The following is a 26,515-nucleotide window of genomic DNA, read 5'->3' as shown; positions in this document are numbered from 1 at the left end:
GTCACTAAGTGCAAGATGCTACTTCCACGGTCACTTTTCTGGCCACCGCTGCAATGTGACAGTCCCAGCCCAAAATAAAACACCTGTGACTCGACTGCAAGCTCCTTGTATTGCCCCAGAGCTTGCTGAGGGACAGATTTGAGCAAGATCTTGGCTCCACGCTCCCTGACTCAAGAGGACCTCCTCTTGGAAAGGGTCAAAAATAGGCCTGTGATGCAGACACATGGATGCCCGGATAAAAATCTATCCCTATTTCCCCTGCTTGGTCTAATCACTCCACACAATGCAATGGCTGGCAGCCTAATGCAGGCCAGATGTGCTGGGAATATGAAAGACAGGAGGAAGGGAGTGGTGGAAATTGGGAAAGGGGTGGGGTGGGGGAATCTGTGTTTTCTCATCACTAACTTCTGGATGTTGAAGATTAAGCTCTCTTGATTTATGATCACAAAGGGAGCAGGAAAATCTTTCCGACCTTCCTCATCTGCGAGCTGATGGCAGAAGGAGAGGAGTAGGGAGAGTGGAGTCGGGGAGCAACGGGATGCAGTGAGGCCGTCCGAACGCCACAGGGAAAGCACACCTCTCGTCTCAAGCAGCTCCACCAGGACACTGACACGTGCCCCTTGAAACAGGAGTCAAAATAGGTGCAAAGCCCTCAAGACTTCCCCACAAATCCATCTCTTCTGATCCTCCCACCAGGTGTGTCAGGCTACCGAGGGGCAGAGAGAGGGAGACAACCCATATCAAAGAGCCTTCTTTTTAATCTAGCAGGCCAAGAAGGGAGTGCGGGGAGCATCATGGATTAGCAGCATGGCGGGGTGAAATCGGCGTTGGTAAACGAATCTTGGTTGCAAAATTAAAAATAAACACATAGATACAGTTAACAGAGGGGCCGTGCTGGCTTAGGGGACTGGCAATGGGCTACAGAGCCGTTCACCTGCAGCACTGAAAGCCTGGCCCACAAGGAAGTACTGGATAGTAGGAAAAACTTTTTCACTAGGAGGGTGGTGAAGCACTGGAATGGGTTCCCTAGGGAGGTGGTGGAATCTCCTTCCTTAGAGGTGTTTAAGGTCAGGCTTGACAAAGCCCTGACTGGGTTGATTTAGTTAGGGTTGGTCCTGCTTTGAGCAGAGGGCTGGACCACAAATCTTGACCTCCTGAGGTCCCTTCCAATCCTGATATTCTATGAAGTCAATGGCAAAACTTCCATTGACTTCAGAGGGGCCAGGGTTTCCCACCAGGGCGCTGGGTGGTTACTGGCAGTACTGGCTGTGCGTATGTGCAACCAACTGGTGGTCGCAGCCCAGATCAGAGCCATCCATATCACCAAAATAAACCCTCCGACCTCCCCCCCCCACACACACACAAATAGGAGAGAAGTCAGGAGACCTGGGCTCTGTTCCCAGCCCCGCTGGGTGACCGTGGGAAAATCGCTTCCCCTCTCTCTGCCTCTGTTTCTCCTCCCCACCTTTTGTCCGTTTAGACTGTGAGCTTTCTGGGGCACAGAGTGTGTACGTACAGCACCTAGCGCAACGGGGCCTCGATCTCGGCGAGCGCTACCATAATACAAAGACTGAATAGACCTTAGAGATTTTAATCCCCTCTTATTCCTAGAGGTGGTCCGTCCTGCTCAGCCCTGAGGCAGTTTGAGGGTGGGAAGATTTCCTTGTTGCTGTCCGCTTTGTATCTGCCCTGTTGCTACACAGAGGCCTTCAGGCTCCAGGGCTGTCAACTTTCCCCCAGCACTAAATTCACCAGAAGGGGGAGAAGGAGAGCAAACTCCATAGGATGCTGTGTGTGTGTGTGTGTGTGTGTGTGTGTGTGTGTGTGTGAGTGAGTGAGTGAGTGAGTGTGTGTGTGTGTGTGTGTGTGTGTGTGTGAGAGAGAGAGAGAGAGAGAGAGAGAGAGAGAAGGGGAGCAAGGGGGCAAACTCCATAGGATGCATTGTACGTGTGTGTGTGTGTGTGTGTGAGAGAGAGAGAGAGAGAGAGAGAGAGAGAGAAGAGGAGCAAGGGGGCAAACTCCATAGGTGCATTGTGTGTGTGTGTGTGTGTGTGTGTGTGTGTGTGTTGGGTGGCAGGAGGAGCATGTTGTAGAGAGACACCCCACAGGGCTGAGAAAGTGACAGATCCCTCGCAAAAACTCACAAGTATTTACATTTTAAAAGGCCTGTTTAAAAAAAACCACAAGGGAGACGGGTCTCCCGGCCCAGCCGAGTCCACAAATCTTATGAGGAATCCAATTCCGCGGGTCCGTGAGCCGGGAGATGGAAGAACCAGACCAGATCCATACACCACATACACTCCCAGAGCCACACGCTACCCCCCTCACAGCTGTACCTGTTTCCCGGCCTCCGTCCGACACTCTGCAGCGCCCGAGCTGTTCATTCATTAATTTATTTATCGGAAATCAGAAGAGCATCTCTTTGCGCTCTGATTGGTGGGATGAGCAGCTAGAGGGAACCACTGACAAGGAAGCGGGGGAGGGGTGAAAAACACTTGTACAGAACTGCCTGCCTTGGATTAAACTAATACTGATGGGGGGGAGTGTGGGGAGGATGGGAACAGTGCACAATCCAGTGACAGCAGCCGCTTCTCCCCACCCAGGCCAGACAAAGGGATGCAGGGAAGCAGCCACCCAAAAGGGCCAGCAAGAACCAGTTGCCTGTTAGAGATGGAGCTTTGGCCGTGGCAGCGAGAGCCTTCTGCCGAAGGTACGTGAATGGCTCCATCACCACAGCATCGGCGCCTCACAGTCTTGAATGGATTTATCCTCACAACACCCCAGTGAGGTCGGGCCGTGCTGTTCTACCCATTTTACAGATGGAGAATGGAGGCACAGAGAGACTGAAGGCCCAGATTTTAAAAGGTATTTAGGCTCTGCCACACCTAACTGATTTAGGAGCCTACGTCGCATTTTCAAAGGGATTTAGGGGGGCACTCAGGAGACAGAATCCCATTGACAGTTGATAGGATTTAGGCTCCTAAGGGCCTTTGGAAAATGAGACCTAGGCTCCTAAATCAGTTAGGCAGTGCAATGCTGAGCACAGCAAGGCCTAAATGTCTTTAAATATCAGGGCCTAAGTGGGTCACACAGGGACTTGGCGGTAGAGCAGGCAAAATCAACCCCCCATTTTCCAAATCCTAAACGAATCCCCAAATCACTGCCCCATCCCTCCTCTCCTTAGGAGAGCTCTAATGTGGGTGCTTAATAAGAACAGCTGGGCGTGTCCCTCAGTGCTCTATTCTCACCTTCCACTGGGACCGGGGCACTTAGCTCATTCAGACTCCGTTGGAAAACCTCAGGTCATAATCATACGTTGCATTTCTGGAGCAGCTCCCCTCTGAGACTCTCAAAGCTCCTTGCAGCCGTCAATGGACGCCATCTGAGGACACAGGTCACCTCAGCGTTGTTACCTCTGTCCTCAGGAGGGGAAAACTGAGCAACTGAGATTCAGGGGCCGCTCTGATGATGCTCATGGCAAAACTCCCACTGGCTATTTCTACCCTGTCTAGGTTCTTGTACCACACTCATCACCATACTAACTAAGCGCCTTCTGGGCGCGGAGTCGTGTTGCTTAGTGCAGAGGTTCTCAACCTGGGCTTCAACCCCGTGCAGTGGGGCTTTGGCTTTCTGCCCTGGGCCCCAGCAAGTCTAATGCTGGCCCTGCTTGGCGGACCCCCTGAAACCTGCTCATGGATCCCCGGCTGAGAGCCACTTAGTGCACGACCGGAAGGCGCTCAGATACTGCAGTGCAGCACGGTACAAGAATAGACTTCAGAATCAGGCCTGACGTGACGTGTACCGGGACCCCAAATTTCTCCCGATGGGCTGGGCATCACGTTTGCTGGGGTCCCTCCCCCCGTCCCATTTCATTTTATTTACACAGACATTACGGATGTTTCAGGGGGGCTCGGTTTCCGGGTACAATTGCCCCCCTCCTTTGTCACCCTGCTCTAGGTTGCAGAGAAGAACCCACGTCTCCTGACTTCGAGCCGTGTGCTTTTACCGCCGGCCCATGCTTCAGACCGAGGCAGGGTGAGAGGATCTTTACTGCAGCCTTCCAAGTGCTTAATTAAGGCTTGCTCTGATTTCCAGGAGGTAGCGGGGGGAACCCTGAACCTCTCCCCCTCCCCCCACTGTCCCTCATGCAATCGCAGGGATTGCAAATCAAGATGAAACAGGCCTGGGGCAAAATTTCCCAGAGCTCTTCCAGGATGGGGCCCTGGCTCATGACAGACTCAGGCCTGCTGGTGTACGGAAAGGCTCAGACCACGCTGGGAAACCAGAAAGCTGCCCTGCCTCCTGGATGGAAATGTCCAATCAGATGCTTCCCCCTCCCCAACTCCCCTTCCCAGCACCTGACCTAGAAGGGTGGGTGAGGGGAGGCCTTGGCATGGATGACTTGCTTGGATTGCAGAATCCAGAGCAAGCCGGCCTTGCCTGCCAGATGTTGCAGCCCGAAGCATGTGCGATTGCGTGTCAACAAGTGATCGGGATGTCTGCAGCTGGTGGGAGAAAGCAGCTGGGGCAGCCAGGAATGGCGGCAGATTTACTGCAAGTGCACTAGGCAGGGCCAGGATGGCTCCCCAGGGGCTTTGGCAGGCGGAGAGGAGAGACACAGCCGCCGTTGTGTACCGTGCTTGGATACCTGGGACCAAAATGGCCGGGCATGTGCTGCAGGACGAGTTTCTGGTCGCACAAACCGCCCAACCTGCTCCCAAACATGCCTGGATCCTCCCCACCACAATTTCCCCTCCCGTAGCAACCCACCTTCTCTCAGCGCCCTGTTCGCCATCCCAGGAACACACCCGGGATCAGCTATCTATGGGACTGACATGGCCCTCCTTAGTGAGCGCTTTATCCTAGTTATCCTCATTGGGAGGTCGGCCAGTGCTCTTCCCCCTGTTTTGACGCGTGGGAAGCAAAGGGACAGGGTGACTAAGGGTATGTCTGCACTGCAGTTAACCCCCCGCAGCTGGCCCGGGTCAGTTGAGTCGGGCTGTGGTGGGGTGCTGTTTAACCGCAGTGTAGACCTGCAGCCCGGGCTCCGGGACCCTGTGAAGGGGGGAGGGTCCCAGAGCCTGGGCTCCAGCCCGAGCCCGAACATTGACACCACAATTAACGAGCCCCGCAGCCTGAGCCAGTCCAGCCGAAGGAGTTCACCTGCAGTGTAGACACGCCCTCCAGGTCAGAATTTTAAAGGTATTTAGGCTCCTAACTTCCACTGGGAGTCAGGAGCCTGACCGGAGGATCTGGGCTGAAGTGCAGGTAGGCACTGGATTTTCAGGCTGCCTCTAGGAGTCGGGAGCCCAACTCTGATCAATTTAAATGGGGGCCTAGTTCTAGGTGACTTGCCCAAGGTCATAGGCAGAGCCAGGGACTGAACACGGGTCTCCTGAGTCCCAAACTTCGATGCGACATGCTGGCTTGCCTAGCCACTCCCCAGGGCTGCCCCCCTGCACCTCCCCTCCCTGCTGCAAGAGGCATCGGGTGCTAATGGGCTGACTCTCCAGGGGAGGAGGTGGCAGCAAAGGAGAGGATCAAACCTGCTTTTGGTCTCCTCTCACTCTCCCCCACCATCCTCCTTACCCCAGTCCCACCAGCAGCTCCTCCTGCCCCCCGTGCAGGCTGGTGAGATCCGGTGGTTAAAGCTGCTGGGAAAGGGTGTGGGACAGACAGACGGAGGCTTTATGAGTTAGAAAGCGTTTGCGCCACATGCTGATTCCTTATTGCTGGCACCTAAATACCGTCCTGAGTTAACAATTCCCCGCCCCCTTCTCCTCCCCCCCCCCACAACTCGTGCACTCATTGAAAACGCTGACAAGCTTTCATCCTGCCTGTCTGCATTTTGGGACAGAAGCACAAATCCCATTGGAGACGCAGCTGCCTTGGCAACCATGCTACCAACTCCCGCTCCTGGCCAAGCTGAAAGAGATTAGCTGGCAGCCTCTACGCTGGGTCGGATGCCAAGGACTGCCCATGTGCCCCTTCCACGCACAGGGTGCCAGGAGAGAGGGAGGATGCTGCTGCCCTTGGAAGGGTTCAGATGCCTGGACGCAGACATCTGGCCCTCTTGAATTCAGGCCTGCCCAGGGTTAGAAGAACAGCTCCTCCCCACATTGTTCTCCATTAATCTAGTGACTTTCCCTGGATCACACAGAAGGGGGATCATCGGAGAGCCTGGTTCTTTCAGACCTTGCAGGCTTTTCGAGGGTCCCTAAGAAACCCTGTCCTTGGAACACAAGGCTCCATGGTCCCGTCTCCCTGATGAGACTGCCATGCAGAGACCCATGTGCTGCGGCAGTGAAGAAACCCACCCAGCTCGCAACTTGGTCTGGATTCAAACTGGCAGCCAAGAGGCAAAGGGCTCCCCGTTGCCAATGCTCTGAGACGTCCTGCTCAGTTACTGCTGAGCCAGCCACGCTGCTTCCTGCTTTAGACCACAGCCCGCTCTCCTCCCAGTTAGCCCTCTTCACGGCTGCTGGACAGGATGCGGGCTCCAGCGCCGGGCAGTATGTCCCCAGAGCCACTGGAACGCTTGGAATGTGGTGGGCGACCCCCAGCTGCAGGGATGAGAGCCTGAATCCAGGAGGACGGCTAGGTCAGAGGCTGCTCCGGCCCCATCAGGGAGACTCTTACAAGACCTGGTTTGTCTGCCAGGTGGCAGGAGTGTGTTAGGGCTGCAGGGAAGGAGGAAGAAGTGAGCTCCACTGCCTTGGGGAAAGAGCCAGTCCCTGGGTAGACCTGGCTGGGGTTCGATGATAAGCATGCAGCACAGTCGCTGTCTCTTCCTCTGGTTCAACGCCACGGTCACGAAGCATCTCAAGGGAGGCAATGCCACTGTTGATATCACAGTAGCGCTTAGAGGCCCAACTGAGATCAGGGCCCCATTGCGCTAGAGTTGACACTGCACAAAACCATCGTCAGGGAAAGTCCCTGCCCTAAAGGACTTACCACCTAAACAGGCAAGAGTGAGGGAAACTGAGGCACGGAGCAGGCAAACAACTGGCCCAAGGTCACTGTTAGCATCAGGAATAGAACCCCACTCTCCTGATGCTTAGTCCCATGCTCTAACCACTAGCCTGCCCTGCCTCTCTCACTATAAATCTAAACGTGATGACAAAGCTCTACCAACTAGTCCATCCACAAATACTTTTTAGTTTGCCACCCGCCCCCACAGATCTGAGCACTTAACTTTGTCCCAGGCAAAGTCCAGTTGGGGTAATTCTACCAATCTCCACCAATCAAAGGTGCATGCTGGGAGCTTGGCTCCTATCCCCCAGAGATCCCTGGATGAGTCATTTCTATTATCCCACAACACATTGCAAACATTTCCCAAAAGGCATTGCGCAGGACGGCGGCCTGAGGGACACTGGGATTCCTACCCATGGCGTACTGCACTTCGCATTGTCACCAGCACTGCTGGTGAGTACGTGCCGTGCTGCTGCAAGCAGCCAAATATGCACGCACACCAGCGATATACTAACTTTGGTGGTTGTACCATGACGTAACTTACTCCGATCTAAGTTTGTAGTGTAGACGTGGCCTAAAGCCCTGACTCTACAGGTGTTATTTTTGCATTACACCAGTGCACACTCCATGTAGATGCACAACACTGGTGCAAGATGGAGCTTGCCCCAGTGTCATGTATCTCCGTTGGGGGTTTCCAGCTGTGTAACTGCACTCGTGTCGTCACACCAGTGCCAATATCTATCACGTACCCCTCTGCAGTTTCAAACAGATTTTCCACTTCCAGTCCTAAATTGTTGTGCAATGCTGCAGCGTGCTGTTAAACAGCTGCTGCATTCCACCCCAGAAGAGGGTGCATTTCAGTAGCAGAAAGCTAGAGCAATGCTTTAAAGGATCTGTGCACAGAAGGCACCATGGGAATGCCACTCATTGTTATGAAGATTAATAACAACACCCTGTGGAAAGACTATGGTCTCGTCACTCAGCAATGCCAGCGTAATCAGGATCACCTGAATTTCAGCTTACAAAGGTCCCTGTATAAATCGAGTTAGGCCCTTCCCCCAATTCGTACAAAGGTCTGGCAGGGCCTGGGAGGAGACAGTGGGCAATTGTCTAAGAGGCACTCTAGCTAGTCGGGAGCCAGGTTTTGAATTTCGACATGAGCTTGGAAATAATCTTCTTAGCACATCAGTCCCCGGCAGCTCTGCGAACTGGGGGAATCTGCCACTCAGAAGAGAAAGCGTAACTGCACGAACACCGGGCTGGGAAGAGTGCAAATAAGTGGAGAGCGGGTTTCCATGCCCAGCTCAGCTGGGGCACCTCGATCGTGCCCGGCAGTGCCCATCAGCTATTCCAGTCCTGGCCCCTGTACTCTGCTGCTGCAACTCAGTTCTGACCTGCATCTCCCCTGCTGTTCCAGCCCTGGGCCTCATGCGCAACTTGGATAATTCCCTTCAATCCTGACCTGAAACACACCCCCTGCTATTCCAGTTCTGGGCCTCTCACAAGGTTCTGATAGCCCGCCTCTGTGCTGCCCGGCTGCGATCCCAGCCCTGGGCCTCCCCACAGAGTGCTCCTTGTGTGTAGATGCCATTAGCGCAGGGTATACATGCAACCACGGCCATGCAACCACCTTTAAATAGTCTTTCTGAGAGGGGCTGGCGGGCCGTGTTTTCTATGGGTTCTAGCCTGGCTCTGTTCCCACCAGTGTAACTGCATTGAGCAGGCTGGCCTTACCTCCAGTTACTTTGGCATTAGTGAGGGGAGAATCAGGCTCTGGGAGGCAGGATGGCTGGGTTCTAGTTCTTGCTGTGACGCTGGGGCAAAACACATCACCACTCTGGCCCTGACTCTGCTCTGACCAAGCTCTACCGCTTCTATGCCAATTATTCTGGGGCTTGGCCCCTGGCACGAATTAGAGCAGCCTCAGGGCTGCTCTAATTGACACTCAGCTGCAACAGCCCCCTATGGGGTGCTGCATGCCCCCAACACTGGGGCTGGTGTAGAGCCAGTGTAGACAGTTCTGCACCATCCAAGGAGGCCCCTATAGTAGGGGTGCTCCAGAGTAGGGAGCTGTGATGTCTTTCGTGAAGGGGCCTTAGGGCAGTAGGGACTCAGCCCCTCTGTGCCTTAGTTTCCCTAGAAATTAAGGAAATACAGTAACTACCTGTCTGCCCTACTGGGGTGCTTTGAGGTTTGGCTGGAAGGGCTTAGAGAAAGGCAAAGTGCCAGGACCTTGGTCTCCAGTCATCCCTTCCTACCCCGAAATGGAGACTGCAGAGAGGGCAACCCATGGATGTTTCATCTATTGTACCAGAGCTTTAAACCCGAACATCTGCTGCCGAGCAGGCTAAGACCTGCCGCCACTGATCGGGTCCTCAATGCTGACAGAAAGCGAGAGACAGCCGCAGTGTGAAATTCCCAAAGCGGTGGTAGGGGGAGGAGCGAAGAAGGAGGAATGTGAGACAACAGGAATCAAGATAAAGGGATAAAGCCTCTCTTGACCATCACTGCCCAAAGACAGTGGCAGAGACAGCCCCCCCCCCCCCCCCCAACAGCACCTCACGAATCTGGTACCTTCTCAGCAGGGACGGGCACAGAGGACGGGGCGAGGCTGGTGGGAGACTCCGGATGTTTTTTGTGCTTCTGTTTAGGTCTTTCCTTGTCCTTCCGACTCTGCAAAGGAAACGAGAAAGTGTTGAAAGGACAAGTTCTCCGCTGGGGTGGGAACAGAGATTGCAAAAGAAAAAAAGAGGAGGAGGTTTGCGCTGGGGTGGATTTACAGCTATCCATTTATCTTCCTCTCTCCCCCACACCAGCCCTGCCTCCTCACACCCGCTGCTGGGAGCGTCCCACTCCCACTATCTCTCCCCCAGCTGCAGCCCACATCTGGCATACAGAATATCCACAGGATCCCCCGAATCAGTTTCTGGTAAGATGATACAGGGAACGGTTTAACATGCCCTGGCTGATTTCAAGAAACTTAAGCCCTCCTCTTCTTCTGCCACAGGGGCTCTGTGCCCCAGTGCTTCAGCCCTCTCCCCTCCTCAGAGGTCTCAGACTCCCACAGCACTGCAGTTGGTGGACAGTCCATCAAACTGTTCTCTGTATGGGGACACATGGTTAACAAGATCAGCAGGCCAAGGGGGTGATCCAGGCGGCACAGCTCAGGATCCAAAGGGATGACAAAGGGGGGATATGATAGAGGTCTATAAAATCATGACTGGGGTGGAGAAAGCAAATCAGGAAGTGTTATTTACCCATTCACATAACACATGAATCAGGGCCACCCAGTGAAATTAAGAGGCAGCAGGTTTAAAACAGACAACAGAAAGTGCTTCTTCATGCAACGCACAGACTACCCGTGGAACTCCTTGCCAGGGGATGTTGTGAAGGCCAAAAGTATAACTGGGTTCAGAAAAGAATTAGGTCAGTTCATGGAAGATAGGTCCACCAGTGGCTATTAGCTGAGGTGGGCAGGGACACAACCCCATGCTCCGGGCATCCCTAAGCCTGACAGCCAGATGCTGGGAGTGGACAACAGGGGATGGAGCGCTTGATAACTGTCCTGTTTTGATCATTCCCTTTGAAGCACCTGGCATTGGCCACTGTTGGAAGACAGGACACTGGGCTAGATGGACCTTTGGTCTCACCCAGTATGGCCATTCTTATGTTCTAATATTCCCCCCAGTCTACTTGGGAGGCAGTGCGGGGTTGGTTTGGGCCCCTCTATCAATGACAGCTGGAATATTTAGGGAAAAATCCATCCTGGTTTCCATCCCCTAAAGCCCCAGTGAAGTCAGTGGGATTGTAGAGGCTGCAAACCAAGCAAGGATTATGACCCGAGAGGTGCTGAGACCTTGCGGCTACCACAGACTTCCATAGGAAGAAGCTCTTCTTAGGCACTGATCCTGGCAAGAGAAAATAACGAGAGCTATACAGAGAAGACCAACTGAGCGTCCCTGTTGAGCCTGTACGAGGGGACACCACCTCTTTATTCGCATTACTATTTATTCGGGTAATGCTTAGTGACCCCAACTGAGATCAAGGCCCTACTGTGCAAGGTGCTGTACATACACATAGTAAGAAACAGTCTCTGCCCCAGAGAGCTTACAGCCAAGGCAGACAAAGGGTGGGAGGGAAACTGAGGCATAGAGCGGGGTAGTGACTAGCTCAAGGTTCCACAGCAGGTCAGTGGCAAAACCAGGACTAGGACCCAGGTCTCCTAACCCCACGTCAGTGCCTCATACACTAAACATGCTGCCTCTCTCTATCAGCTTGAGACAGTACCATTGACTTCACAGCGGTTTTGCCATTAACTGGCCTTCTGTAGGTAGGCGTGAGAGCATTTGATTTTTTTTACTCTGCATTTCGACACACAGTGATGATGGTTATTTCTCATTCATTTTTCATCAACCTGATTTGTTTGCACTAGCAGGGGGTTTAACAAAACAGCCACCCTCAAATCCTGTTTATAAAAGATTCCAAACAGAACGGGCCTGAATCTCCACTCAGACAGCCACGCACACCTGCGCAAGGTGGCTATAAAACACCAGCATATCAGAGCTCTCCACTTGCTCACACCAGGAGCAGGCACCGTTTGACACCTGCGTTGCACAGGTACAAAGGATGATGCAAAGTCCCTGCTGTAGAAAGCACTTCCAGGGGAGATTAGGCAAATCCAGTGTCTAGGGGCATGTCTCCATGGTAGGGTAATGCGCTGTATGGGGGTGTGATTTCTAAATCACACTAAGGTGTTGTGCACTAATTGGTCCGTGTAGACCCTGCTGGTGTGCACTAAAGGTTCCCTAGTGCGCTTTACTGTAGTACAGTTGCAAACAGTGGTACATTAAAGTGCACCAGCAGGGTCTACACGGACCAAATAACGTGTAACACGTTAGTGTGGCTTAGAAATCACCCGCCCCCATAGAGTGCATTACCATACCATGTAGACAAGCCCTGACTCTCTTTAGGAAACTCTACAATACCTTCCTCTTTGACAAAGCCTTTCCACTCTAGCATGAATGACACAACCTCAGGAATCTCTTCTATCCAACACCTTCCCCCCAAAACCCACCATGAAACAAATAAATGAGACCCCTCAACAAACCCTACCCCAAGCAGTTTTCACCTCAAAAAGGGAGACATGACAGATACTTCATAAAGTCCATTAGGGAATTCACTGTTGCTAATGATTTTACACTGCAGGTGCTCATATCCCACAGTGAGGGGTGGCTGTATAAAACCCTAAAACAGATAGACTGACAGACCCAAAGCAGGGGACACAGGCCCTGTGATTCCAGGAGCCCAGATTTATAACAGATTTGGAAACAATATCCTCTTATCTGACGATAATGGTTCATAATGAATTGAGCTGGTTGGAAAAATGTAGAGGGAACTATAGTTTGGGATTATGCAGTTCAGTCCAAATTGAAATGCTTTGCAAATCAGGTCAGCTTTGCAAGAATTTCATTTTGCAAATACACTGGGGGGGAAAAGTTCTGGTAATGTCAAAACGTCTTGTTTTGACATCTTCCAAACAAAATGCTTCATTTATGTGTTATGAAACAACTTTTTGTTTTGAATTTTTTTAAATGTATGATTCTAATATAATTAGGGCTTTTGACTTTTGGCTTTAAGCGATAAACACTGATAAAACACCCCTGATTCAAAAAATAAAAAAGAATTTGGTGGTTATCCAACAAACATTGCAAAAACACTGGAAGTGGTTACTTGTCTCTAAGGGCTTGCCCATATAGAGCATTAACGAAGACTGTGGGGGTGTTATTTCTAAAGCGCACTAATTTGTGGCAGATTAATTGGTCTGTGTGTAGACCTTGCTGGTGTGCACTAAAGATTCCCTAGTGCACTTTAACATAGCGTTGTTTGAAAGAGTACTATGGTAAAGTGCACGAGCGAATGTTACAAAGAGATTACTCATTACTGTATATACTACTGTAATGAGTAATGTACATAATACTGCAGGATATACACAGAGATAGCACCAAAACCCCTTGATTTTTGGACATCTACATAAAACGCAAAAATTGCTCAAAATACCCCCCCAAAATGAAATTAATAACCCCCCCCACAACAGACGCCCTAAAACAATAAAAAATAAAAAAAAGTTGAAATTGAAACAAAACATTTTCATTGACCTGAAACAAACAAACAAACAAAATCAGAATTTTCCTTTGTGAAGAATTTCAAAATTTTCATGTTTCGCTCCAATTTCGCAAAAAGCTAATTTTTGAACATTCAAAATATTTGACTGGGATTTCCTATGTGCTACCGTAATACCAACAATAATAACGGAGAATTACTTATTATTATTATTATTTAAAAGGCAGCAAGATTTAAATATTTAAAGCAACACACTTTTTAATGAAAATAAATGTGACATATAATTAACCTGGAGAACTTACTGCTGCAGGATATTGAGGCAAATAGCTTAGCAAGAGAAATGAATGCTTATAAAGTGCCATGAAGATGAAGAGGGCTGTCTGTGGAAGTACCAAGCACTGGGAATAATATTATTTTTAAAGGATGAGTTTGCTGGAAGGGTAGAGGGTCCCCTGTTCCCATAACTTCTGACTTTCTAGGCTTCCCATTCTTAAAATCTCCCATGCCAGAAGTAAAGCTACTCTGAAGAGCAAGGTTCTGATCCTGTGGGTTGCTGAGAACTTCCTAGGAGGTGCTGCGCACCCTTAACCTCCAAGGAAGTCACTGAGCCATGGGGACATTCGGTAGCTTGCAGGATCAGGCCTGCAAAAGAACTGTCTCCAGCAGTCAAGCTCACAGCTCTCTGCTCTTTCTGTTGTAGAGGGTGATAAATATTTCCTTTGTGTTGAGTGTTGTGTGTGATGAATGCCCTGGGACCAGATTCATCCCTGGTGCAACTCTGTTGAGGACGCAGTTGAAAAAAAGAAGGCATGAATTTGCATCTGCCATACAAGCTCATAAACAGAATACTTATTCCAGAACAAAGAGACTTTCATTCACCATGTATCCACAGGGGGAGCCATTCCAGACTAGCTCCGTAGGTCAATTTCCCTCTGGTTCTCCAACCTGAACCCCTGGTAGCCTTTTGGATGTGTGAGTCACATGGGGCACTTGCAAGCTGGTCATCCAAAAACGTGAGAGACAGTCACTGCCCCAGGACTCTTACAGTCTAAACAAAGGAAGGATCCACACGCCTCTTTTAACGGTGGAGAACTGAGACCACCATTCAAGATGGTCTGGGAGATCAAGTGCCAGGTTTGCAAAGGTCTTTAGGAGCCTAAAGATGCAGGGAGGCATCTAGTGGGAGTTTCAAAAGCACCGAAGTGAGTTAGATACCTCATCCCATTGACTTTCAATGGGAGTTAGGTGCCTAGGCACATTTGCCAGTCCACTAGGCACCGAAACCCCTTTGTAAATCTGGCCCTGAGTGATGTACATAGATCACACGGGGAGTCAGCAGCAGATCCAGAAAGTGAACCCAATTCTCCTGAGTAGCAGGACAGTGGCTCAACCACAAGACCGTCCATCCTTCCTTCCGGCAAACCCACAGCTTCTGGCTCCAAGCCATGAGTTCAATCCACTTGACCACAGTCTCTCTTCACACAGACTTGGCTATAACCAACCAGAACATCTGTTCCTCTCTTTCTCCCCATCCATCCATCCCATACGTGTCACCTTATTACCCCAACACTCTTTCTTTTCCCCTTATCTCAACCAACTGGCGGGTCTGATGTGAAAACTCCCCAGCGAATTCGCTATGGAGCCCAAACCGAACCGCTCCAACCCTGAGCAGCAGCTGGACAGGCGTGCTTTGGTCACAACTTCTAGGAAAGTCTTTGGAAGATGAAAATTTTGTAGGAAATAAACTACCGGGAAGAAGAAACGGTAAAGGCTCCTCCTTCCATCACGGCAGCCCTGAGGTCAGGGAAGGAGGCCCATCATGAGCAGAGAAGAAGGCAGAGTTGTAACATCAGCAGAGAGGCAGTAGCAGAAGGGAAAAATGGCCCGGCTGCCTCCTCTCCCCCGCCCCCATGCCATGCATGCCCACAACAGGAGTCAAGATGGAAGGAAGGGGAGATAGGATTTCACACATGAAGAACAAAAGTGCCTTAGCAATGGGGCATTTAGAGCTAAAAAAGACTTGATGACACCAAGGTCCTGCCCGTAGGTATCACAGAGAGAGGCAGCTCTGATGCTGGAAATGTCCTTAGCTTCCCCCATATCCTTCTCATGAAACAGGTGGGTTCAGCTGGGCTGCCCACATGAGAAGAGTGCACCTCGCCCCAAACAAATGTGTCATGTTAAAAAAAAACTCCAAACAGTTATCCATTAAGCAGGGCCAGCTCTAGGCACCAGCCGATCAAGCACGTGCTTGGGGCGGCACCTCAGAAGGGGCGGCCAATGTTGGGGTGGCGGGGGGCGCTCAAGGGGTTTTTTTGTTTTTGTTTTTTGTTTCGGCCGGGCAGCGCGGGGGTGTTTCGGCGGCACGGCGCTGGGGTGGGGGTTTGAGCGGCCTGGCGCTCCGGGGATTTGGCCGGCCCTGCCTGACCCGGCCCGGCGCTGGGGGTGGGGAGGGTGTTACGGCAATGCGGCGCTCTTCTTTTTTGCCTGGGGCGGCAAAAAAGTTAGAGCTGGCCCTGCCATTAAGTCACATGGAGTTGGAAGACTGTGCCGGCAACGCCACTGGGTATTTGAGGCGATCCAGGAACTGCCTTGCACTTTACAAACACCTCGGCCAATGTTTTGAAGCCTGGTTGCAGTGCTGCCAACTCTCCTGATAGTTGTGTTGTTCTTAAAGCCCCAGCTCCTGGAAGCAAGGGATTATGTGAGAATCTCAGCTTTCACTTAAAAACAAACAAATGTTTCCACCTCTTGTGATTACCAAAAAACACTTGCCAATGTGACCCTTAAAGACTCAAAAACCAGAAGGCAAATTAAAAAAAAAATCTATTACATTAAAATCTCATGGTTTTTAGCCAATCTCATGATTTTTCAGAGCCTGATTCATGCGTTTTGAATTCTCTGTGCTAGTACTATTGCAAACACTAATTAATCAATTAAGCCTCACAACCATCCATGTAGGATACACAGATGTTACCCTCCCCTGTGCCTCAGTTCTCCCATCTATAAAGTGAGTGTAAGTGACTTGCCCAAGGTCATGTTGTGCATCAGCGGCAGAGCTAGGACTGGAATGAAACGGTTGTGACTCTTAGTCCATTTCTCTAATAAGAAAAATAAGCACTCATTTAGTGGCTTACAGAAGAAGTTTTCAATGTGCTTGATAAGGATGGTTCAGTATCTATATCCCCATCTTACACATGGGGAAACTGAGGCAAAGAGCAGTGAAGTGACTTTGCCATAGGTCTCACAGGAAGTTAGGTGAAGAACCCAGGCATCCTGACTCCCAGTCCCCAGCACTCACCTCCCCGCACCACTCATGACACATGCAGAAAATGAAGCTAGTATCGGTCAGGAGGAGGGTCCATAGGGCAGGGAGTCAGATGAGAAGTAAGAAGCATTTTACCAGAGAGCTGCACCAGCACAGATCCTGAAACTCCATGAGTGCCATAGTTCCTGGCAGCAAATTCCAAATGAATTGCAGTGCAGCGTTACAAGGTAATGAAGCAAATGCTGCACGAGACAACGTTGTCATGATTTTATCCAATAGGTTTGTGGCAAGTGTGGTGCAAGCCAGAGCTAACACAGTAGCAGTTGTGACAGATCTCAGAACTTCCTGCTCCAAAACCACAGGTCTCTCCTATTTGAAGTCCTGGAGAATCTCCTTTAGTTGTCAGCACTATAGAGGTTATGACAAATAACTGAGTAGTGCATCTGGTTGCATCTAGGATTGTATATATATATATATGCACATCCACATCGCAAGCACTCAGCACCCACAACTGGGACCAGATTTGCCAAAGAGCTCATCTCCAATGTAGGCACCTAAAATAAGGGGCCTGGTTTTCCAAAGAGCTCAGCACACTGGGTGCTCGGTGCTTTTGAAAAGGTGGCCCCAAATGCAGGTGCTGAGCAGTTGGGAATCTGGCTCTGAACGCTGGAAAATCTGCTCTACAGAGGCCAGACTTTGAACCCTCTTAAACTTACCCAGCAGCCACTTCCGGCATTAAAACCAGAGTGTTGCAAGGAGACTAGAAATGGAATTGCAGTTCTGCTCCAAGCCAACACAAAGAGCTCCAGGCCATGCCCACAGCCACCTCCTTCGCCTCCCCTGCTCAGTTAGGAAACACTTCTTCTTTTCAGGCTTCTGCGGGTCACTCACTCACTCCCCTCTTGGTGGACCCAAACGACCTGATGGAACCTCAGCCTCATGTTTTCTGGGTCTCAAACCCCTGCGCTTCCACTTTGCAAGTTTCAGGATGCCTGATTGCTCTGAGTCCCTTAGTGACACCCCAGGAAATGGACAAGTCAGGTCATTTCCTGATACTTTAGTAGGTTGGGTTACCCGGCTATTACCTGGGGCTCTGACACCCAGAGGGGTCGGGTTACCCGGCCACCCAGGGCCTTGGCACCCAGAGAGGTCAGATTACCTGACCACCCAGGGGCCTTGGTACCCAGAGGGGTCAGATTACCCGACCACCCAGGGGCCTTGGCACCCAGAGGGGTCGGGTTACCTGGCTAGCCAGGGGCACTGGCACCCAGAGGGGTTGGATTACCCAGCCACCCAGGGCCCTGGCACCCAGAGGGGTCTGGTTACCTGGCCACCCAGGGGCCCTGGCACCCAGAGGGCTAGGGTTACCCGTCCACCCAGGGGCCCTGGCACCCAGAGAGGTCGGGTTACCCAGCCACCCAGGGGCCCAGGTCCCTAGTTACTCATGGGTACTTTAGTGGTGCTGACAGTCCCCCAGACAAGCTACCCTATTACCCGCGAGCATGCGCACGCGGAGCCAGCTGGCAGCACCCAGGTCCTGCAGCCCTGCCCTGTCTCTACCTTGCTCCATTGTGCCGCCCACGCCCGGCTTGGCAGGCAGCAGCCCCATCCGTGCCATCCCCCGAGGGCTCGGCCCAGGCATTTAAACGTGTCCGTTCGCTCTGGGGGAAGGGAGGGGACGAGGATCACTGCTGCTCTGAATGCTTCCTGCTAGGGCCACCACTGACTGCACTGCCTGGAGGGGAGCGAGTCTGCTCTGCTTGCCAACCCACCTCCTTCGGTGCCCAGCACCCCGTCCCCTCCACACAGAGCCCCCTTTTGCAAAGCTCCTTTCCAGGAATCTCGGTGTGCAGCCAGTGGCTCCTGCCTGCCTGGGGGACCTGCAGTGGAGGGGGCAGAAGTGGAGGCTGGCAGGAAGCAACTTCACTCCAGGAGAGGGGGGGACAAATATGTTACCCCCCCCACACACACACACCATACACAGGCACCCACCTTGCCTCGACAAAACAAAGTACCCCCCTACCTTCCAGGCACTGCACGTTCCCTGCAGGGCTCGGGGGCGAACATGGACCTCCCCCAAAGCCACCAACTTCATGAACAACCCATTCTCCCCAGGCAGGATTTAACAGCTGGCATCTCGGCATGGAGCAGCTCAGAGACTTGACTGGGGAAGGAGGGAGGGGGGGAGCTGGGCTCGCATAGCGGGGCGGGACTGAGACACACAATCCAACTTGGAGCTCTCGAACGGCAGGCGGAGTGAAACAAGATCCCTTGGCTGCCAAAAAGGGTTTCTCTGGGGCGTTTACTCCCTCCCCCTTCCCAGCCACACACTCCACTCCCTGCTCCGAGCCCCTCTCCTAATCTGCTGGGCACGAGCAAGCAGACCATGAAAAGGAGCTTGGAAGGGGGGAAGGAAGAAGAGGATCCTAGGGGGGTTGGGATCTTCGTTTGCAAGAGGCGAGCGGTCTCCGGTTTTTACTCTCTCACCCAGAAATCAAGGAGGCCAGGATATGGGTGCAGCAGCAGGAAGAAGGCAGAGAAAGGAAGGAGGAGTTACAAATGTTGCCCCAGTGAAAGTTACAGCCTCAGCCTGCTCTCTCTCCCACCAGTGTTTTGCCCTGTTCATTGCAGTGGGTTTCCTTCTGCGTTATACCGGCGTAAGAGAGAGGGGAAGCTGGCCCAGTGAGTGCATAGGGTATAAGTCAACCCAGATGGGTCAGGTTAGCGGGTTACCCCCTTGGATTTCACTCAGAGGCAGCATGATAGCAGCATCTGCTCTGAAATTGTTGCTGCTTTATTTATTTGCTCCAAAGAATTTGCTGGCAGGGGTGGGCCAGACAGCGCCCCCTAATGAAAGGCCAAAAGGGGTGTCATTCAGACTGGGATCTGGCTCAGGGCTCGGGGTGCTGGGTTTGAGGCTGAATCGGGCTTGGATCTGACCCTACCAAAAATATCCCGGATGCTGATCTCACAAGTATTTGGCTGCATTAAGAGGAAAAAGAGAAGGCTGCTCCCCACTTTGGATCCAACGTGGAAACAAAACGATCCGTGGCAGATTTGGTGCTGGTACAGATCGGAACACTAACACGTCCAGCAAACATAAAGGGGTTTGGATGTGAGATGTCACTGCCTCCCCCCTTTCTAACACATGCTGGGACCTAGATATACTGGACTAGATCCTTAGCTGGTATAAACCCCCATAGATAAGCAGTGTGGTCCAGTGGTTAGACCACTGTTTTACAACTCGGAAGGGAGCTTTATTCCTAGCTTTTAACACTTAGCTGCCATGTGACTTTGGGCAAGTCATTTCCTTCCTATATTTAGATGATAAACTCTTTGGGGGCAGGGACTGATTCTTACTATATGGATGTAGAATACCCAGCACCATGGGGCCTTGACCTGGGTTATGACAACTAGGTAAAGCTGCAATATGAATAATAATAACAACAGTGGTTGAGGATCTGGCCTGTCATATATATTTTTTAGAATGTCCACCACTTCATAGAGGAAGGAGTCTCTGTTTCCATCCATTCCTGGGAACTTCAGGTGCATAATAAACTTCAGCATACAGAGCATGGCTGTTTTTTAAAGTTTCACAGCCGACATATGGGAGATGGGGCGCGGGCATCTGTACCTCATTCAACCGCCGGATGTCATCCAGCCTTTTCTCGTTACTTAGCATTGTTTTAAAAAAAATGCACACAGGCTCCCGAAGGGTTGAGCAATGAGCATGCGCTTTGGAAAGGCCAAGGCAAAGAAATAAATGGTGGTGCTTTTGCTAAGGCCCTGGGAGTGATTGGAGAAAAAACCCAAACTGCCTTAAAACAAGAGCGACCCATTTTTGGAACAGCACAAGAGAAAGGAAATGTTTGGGTTGCTGAACCCACGAGGGCTTGGAGGTTCCTGAGAGGGACAGGCACACGGGCTAGCAGGGCCACACCATCAGTGTCTATTGTCCAAAAGGGTACGTCTACATGGTAAAGAAAAACCCGCGGCACCAAGTCTCAAAGCCTGTGCCAATGGACTCGGGCTTATGGAGGTCAGGGCCAGAGCCCCAGCTCCCAAGTGGGAACGTCTACACTACTAGTTTTAGCCCCATAGCCCAAGCCCTGTGAGCTCAAGTAAATTGACTCCGTCTCTGAAACGCAGGTGCTGGGGTTTTTTCTTTCCAGTGTGGTGAACGCTCCGTACAAACGATGAGCCCTTATTTAGCAAAGCCCAGACACAACTCCTAACAAATTCAGCGGGCTAAATCCTGGGCTCCTTATTCTTTCTTTACTCTGTTTTGACTCCCTCTTCACTTCAGTCAGAGCTTTGCTTCAGTGAAGACCAAATAAAAAGTCATGATCCTAATGTTACAAACAATTGCTGCTGGGCAGTGAAGAGTAGGGCCGGCTTTAGGCCGATTCCCCCGACTCCCCGGAATCGGGCCCCGCGCCTTAGGCGCCTTTTTAATTTTTTTTACTCACCTGGTGGCGGTCCGCTCCGGGTCTTCGGCGGCATTTCAGTGGTGGGGGGTCCTTCAGTGCCGCGGAAGACCCGGAGCGGACCCCCTGCCGCCTAAGTGCTGCCGAAGCCCCAGACCGCTGCCGGGTATTCGAATCGGGCCCTGCAGTTCATAAAGCCGGCCCTGGTGAAGAGTCCCCTACAAATCAATGGGATTAAGCACATAACAGGAAGCACCTGCAGCTTTCAGACCTATGTAAGGACCTTGGCACATGGTCCTACGCACATACAGCTCTGCTGAAATGCAGCCATCTCTGGGATGGAAGGCACCCCGTATGCTGCACAGCAGGGGAAAGTGGAGAAAAAGGAAGATTTTGCCCAGGGATAATGCAGCAAATCCCATTTACTCTGAAATGTGCCGTGTGGCCTATAATGACTATGCAACAGCTGACAGGATCCCCTCCTTTTAGGATCTCATCTGTGAGAGCTGCCCATAGTACTCAGTGGTCAAGATCCACCTCTTGTGTAATTTTGTTGAAGACTATTGACTCCAGGGAAATTACAGCGGGCACAGCTGTGCTACGCCTGCGGCTAAGGTAGTCTAGCTAGTTCCAACCCCAAGTTACGTCCAGCATGTGGGCCAGTGCTGATTTCCACGAGTCCATCACACGTTCACAGGACAGCAAGAGTCTCACATTTTTCTGGGGCACCCCAAAGCAGCATGACCACAGAATGAGGATGTGTTGTCATGCTGTGATGTAACGTGTTGCGACATGACTTCCTCAGGGGTTGGCGCAACCATGGGTTGGCAACCTGATCAGGGCTGAGGCAAACAAGTGGAAACCCTTCTCCTAAATCTGACTGGGGCTTTTCATTTAAGTCCTTCCTGTCCAGGGCTTCCCTACTAAGCTAAAAAGTGGGTACTGGAATTAAGGCTCCATATCATAGGCTGCCATGGGTACAAACTCCATAGCAATATAAAGTCTACTAGGAATTGCTATCAATTTTATATGGAAGAGGCTCAGATACTAGAGTGAGGGGCAGCAGTATAAAACCCTATGCTAGCCAGATAATTAGCAACAAAGGATGAACCCAAAGTCTACCAGGGTTTCAAATCCTCTCCTGACTTGAAGGCCAGAGGGGAGGGCAGGACAGCTGAAGGCCTTTACCAGTATGGTAAGGTATAACCCTACCAACACCCAGATCCCTTTCATCCAGACTCTCAGAGAGCTCTGCAAACACGAATCCTTTCACAATGCTCCCTGGGAGACAGCTCAGTCTTGCAATGCCAATGGGGGGAAAGTGACCTTGCCCAAGGTCATCTGTAGAAGCAGGCATAGAACCCAGGAGTCCTGAGGGCCAGTCCCTGATCTAGCCACTAGACGCTTACTGCGGAAAGGTTTGGGGAGTAACAGATTGGAACTACCGCTTTAGACACTCTTTAAATGGTTGTGATACAGGCACCATCTATATTCAGTAGCAATTCTTTCAATTCCCGCACCTTAACAACTAACTGGGGCCGGACCTCTATGTTGCTGAGCACCCATGACTCCCACAGACTTCAACTCTCATCCCCCCGAGAGAGGAGGTTTACACTTAGCCCTCTTTGTGCCTCAGTTTCCCCATCTGAAATGGGGGAATGATTACGATTATGATTATTTATTTGCATGGCGGTAGTGCCCTAGGAATCATGGGTCAGTGCCCTATTATGCTAAAGGCTGTACAAACACAGCGATGATCCCCCCAGGGCTGGGGGGAATTGTGGGGCTGAGTCCATCCATGTCTGTGAGGCACCCAGACGTGACAACAGCAGCAAGCGTCGCAGAAATGCCTGTAAACAAACATACATTCCTCCTGCGCTGGCGTCCCCTCCGGTGCCAACCTGTTTTCAAACCTCAGCCTGGAGACCGGCACCACCGAAGCTCCTACCTGCCACGCACATGACAATGATCCCGCCCCTTCTACCCCCGCTGCCAAAATCTGTGTAAATATAGGAACTGTCTTACAGTCCCTGACCTTCGCAGCCTCAGTCAGTTATAATTCCAGCTGGGATCTCCAAAGCTCCTGTCAATCACACTGATCCCGTCCCCCTCCCCCAACCCCTCTGGCTGGTGCTGGCTAAAAATAGCGCTTTCCATTACAGCTGTTTACCCTGTGCCAAGCTCCAGCTCTCTCTAGCCATGAAACAGAGGCTCTTTCTCTCTCCCTCCTTCCCAGCAGCTGCAACTTATAAGAGGAGTAAATATATCCCGGTGCATCTTAGCTTCGTCTACACCAGGAAATTTGCCCATTCAGAGTCAGCAATTGGGTGCATGTGAATTTACACAAGCATCCCTGGAAATTGACGTCTCCCTTGTCCGACTACAGATCAAGTACGGCACGGGGCTCGCACGTACTTGCTGGTGTGTCTCAACCCAGATCTGGAGGGACCCCTCATTAGGGACGAGAGGGGAGATGAAGCTTCATGACCCACTCAGCCCCTCTGGGCAGGGGCGGGCAAGAAGGAAGTCAGGTGGCGTGTTCATTGCAGCCATGTTGCTTTTCTAAGGTGGACTTGCCTGCCCACTGGGAACTGGGCGGAGACCCACGCAACTCATTCCATAGAAATCACCCAACACGCCATCAGGGAGTTCTGGAGTTTGGTTATGACCAGCTGGTGCTGGATTTGAATTGGTTTATTTATTTATGGAGGGCTGCAGTATTAAAACAAGACAAAATAAAAGCTAGCAAGCCAGACATCCCCAGTCACCACCCATGGCAAAAGACCTTAGGAGTTCCTGCTCCCGTTTGCATGGCACCATCAGCTGCATTTGTACAATGAGCCGAATTCTGCTCTCGGTTCCACTGGTGTAAAGCTGAAGGACTTCAACAGAGTCACTCCAGACTTACACCAGGATAACTGAGAGCAAAATTTGATCCATAAAGTCTCAGAAGACATCAATGTGGACAATAGGAGAGCACAGCTCTGTCTCTCTCATTAACACTGTCGTGATTTCGGTCAGCACATCTTACTCATTTGAATAACTATCCTTCCAGACCGACACAGAGTGGGACATTCTTCAGAATAATCATTTAACCAAAATGAGATATTTCCTTGGCTAGTTTTGCACCGCAGGGCAGGCTCCATGTGACTGTGCTTAATTTGACTAATTAAGCACTTTCTTGTTATTATGAATTATTTTATTGTTTCCAATTAACACCTTGGCCAAAGTTGACCCATAACCTCTTGGTCCTTGAAAGCAAAGCCTCCTAAGTCTGTGAGCATAACAACCTCGAGCATAAGTCACCAGCTGCATTTGAACCCACTGCTTTCAGCACCACAGCACAGACTCTTCCCACTTGAGCTAAAGGAGTAACTCTGCTAGCAGGCGGCAGCAGTAGACTGTTGTCCTCCATACGGAGCAGCCGCTGGGAAGGGAGGGGAAGCATGTTACATGGGCACCTCTGCTGGCACGTGTTCCTTTTGTACGTGCAGCGTTTCACATGCACCATGGCTATACTTCCAAATTTAGCAGGTATTTCTAGAGTGCGAGTTGAAAACACGGCCCAACGGGCAAATCTCCAGATGTGACCACCTTTGGATGGCAATGACACATCGGACAGGATACCGGTGTCCTCCACACCCTCTTCTCCCCTCTTTCACCCCATATGATCAAGTCCTGGCTCTCTCAATGCACAGACACGTACCAAGGGGAACATTACCTTCTTTGGCCTCTCATGGTGGGAGACAGGCTTCTCCTGAGCGGGTGACACAGACCGGCTTCTTCTCCCGGCGATGAAGGAGCTGCCTCCAGAGTGACGCAATGTCTTCTGAGATAAGCAGGGTGGGGGTGGGGGGAGGAGATGGAGAATAGACAAAAAACAAAGAGCCAACGGTGAGTTCAGGGCCAAAGCTTCAGCACTACAGCAAAATCATGACTAAGGCCTCGGCTACGCTTAAAATTTAGATCGACCTAGCTACGTTGCTCAGGGGTAGGGTGACCAGACAGCCCGATAAAATCGGGACCGTCCCGATATTTAGGCGTTTGTCCCACGTCCTGAGCAATGTTTGGTTGGGATGCAATTTGTCCTGATATTTCGCACTCCTGTTTGTTTTTTTGCTCCGCCAGCGGGACTCCTCCCCCCACATGTGTCCCGATATTTTCTTCATCCCATCTGGTCACCCTACTCAGGGGTATGAAAAATTCACACCCTTGAATGCTGTAGCTAAGCCGAGGCAACCCCCGGCGTAGGCGTGGCTAGATCAACAGAGGAATTCTTCCCTCGTCCTACCTACCGCTGCTCAGGGAGGTGGATTACCGACAGGGACAGAAAGCCCCCTTTTGTCGACGTAAAAGCATCTAACACTACAGCTCTACGATGGCATAACTGCAGCTATGCCGCTGTAACACCCGTGGTGTCGACGTGGCCTAAGACGGGGGCCACATGGCCCTTTGCTGGATCTGCACATGTTGGACCAGTCTTGGGAAGGGAGGATGGAGGAGTTTCACCCTTTCACTAGAAAGAAGATTACAAGCAGGATAATCTACAGCTTGCCAACCTCTTGGGCAAGCTGAATGAGGACAGGGGATTAATGAGACATGCTTTCCCTTATTTCCCCTCTCCATCTGGTCAGATGGACTGCCCTTCCCCCACCTCCCGCTTCTTATATGTTGCTCCACTTCACATCCCCCCTCTTGTGCCTTTTGCCCTTTACACAACAATAATGGTGTGAAGAAACCATACAGGGAGCCCAGCAAGTGCGTTTAGTACACACAACTGACATGCCAAGCCTGGTTGCACATGCATACTTCTGCTCTGAGTGCCACCAGAGCAGGGGTCGGCAACCTTTCAGAAGTGGTGCGCCGAGTCTTCATTTATTCACTCCAATTTAAGGTTTCGCGTGCCAGTCATACAGTTTAACGTTTTTAGAAGGTCTCTTTCTCTAAGTCTATAATATATAACTAAACTATTGTTGTATGTAAAGTAAATAAGGTTTTTTAAATGTTTAAGAAGCTTCATTTAAAATTAAATTAAAATGCAGAGCCTCTCGGACCGGTGGCCAGGATCCAGACAGTGTGAGTGACACTGAAAATCAGCTCGTGTGCCGCCTTCGGCACGTGTGCCATAGGTTGCCTACCCCTGCACTAGAGGGTTCACAGACTGCTTCAAGGGATACTATCCAATTCCTGTATGCCACGTGGCTAGGGTGACCAGACAGCAACTGTGAAAAAACGGGACGGGAGTGAGGGGGTAATAGCCACCGATATAAGAAAAAGTCCCCAAAAACGGGACTTTCCCTATAAAAACGGGACATCTGGTCGCCCTACACATGGCCAATGCACAAAGACACGCATGAGGCGGAGGAAGTAGCTAGGCCCAGCCTGGGTGTGAGAGCTTTGTAAGCAAGGAGTAGAGGAGCTTACCTATGATGAGGAGGTGAATTGTGCCAGCAACGGCGCTCTGACCTGATTTGCACCACCCTAAACCCTTGCTTAGCTCACACGGGTAGATATATGTAGATAGGCCCAAACCAGACACCGCCCCCGCCCCCGCTTGGCTTCTATGTCCAGGCCCCCTTCCTAGATAAGGCCAATGCTCTTGAATAAGATGTTAGGTGAGGGAGGCTCTGTTCTCAGCCCCCTGGTGAGGTGGCATCTGGGGAGCCCTGCTGTCTATCAGTGCATCGGGAAAGTAGATACAGGACCATGGTTGTCTTGGGTGATGAAG

General features: G+C 51.2%; 1 protein-coding gene across 4 annotated transcripts in view; it reads right to left on the bottom strand.

Moving 5' to 3' along the window:
* Positions 1-26,515, bottom strand: part of MLLT6 (MLLT6, PHD finger containing) — a 69,737-nt gene that overhangs the window by 23,970 nt on the left and 19,252 nt on the right. For 2 of the 4 annotated variants that reach the window (XM_054014173.1, XM_054014171.1), the window contains 2 exons: positions 24,509-24,616; positions 9,547-9,645 (listed from right to left, as the gene is read on the bottom strand). In XM_054014173.1, coding sequence (XP_053870148.1) covers positions 9,547-9,645; positions 24,509-24,616 — 207 coding nt within the window. Of the gene's footprint in view, positions 1-9,546; positions 9,646-18,383; positions 18,666-24,508; positions 24,617-26,515 lie in introns of those variants that run through there. The other 2 variants (XM_054014170.1, XM_054014172.1) reach the window with 2 other exon arrangements.

This window comes from Malaclemys terrapin, chromosome 25, assembly GCF_027887155.1.
Source record: "Malaclemys terrapin pileata isolate rMalTer1 chromosome 25, rMalTer1.hap1, whole genome shotgun sequence".
Classification (NCBI taxonomy): Eukaryota; Metazoa; Chordata; order Testudines; family Emydidae; genus Malaclemys; species Malaclemys terrapin.
The sequence above is the reverse complement of the archived record's forward strand: the minus strand, read 5'-3'. Positions and strand labels throughout refer to the sequence as shown.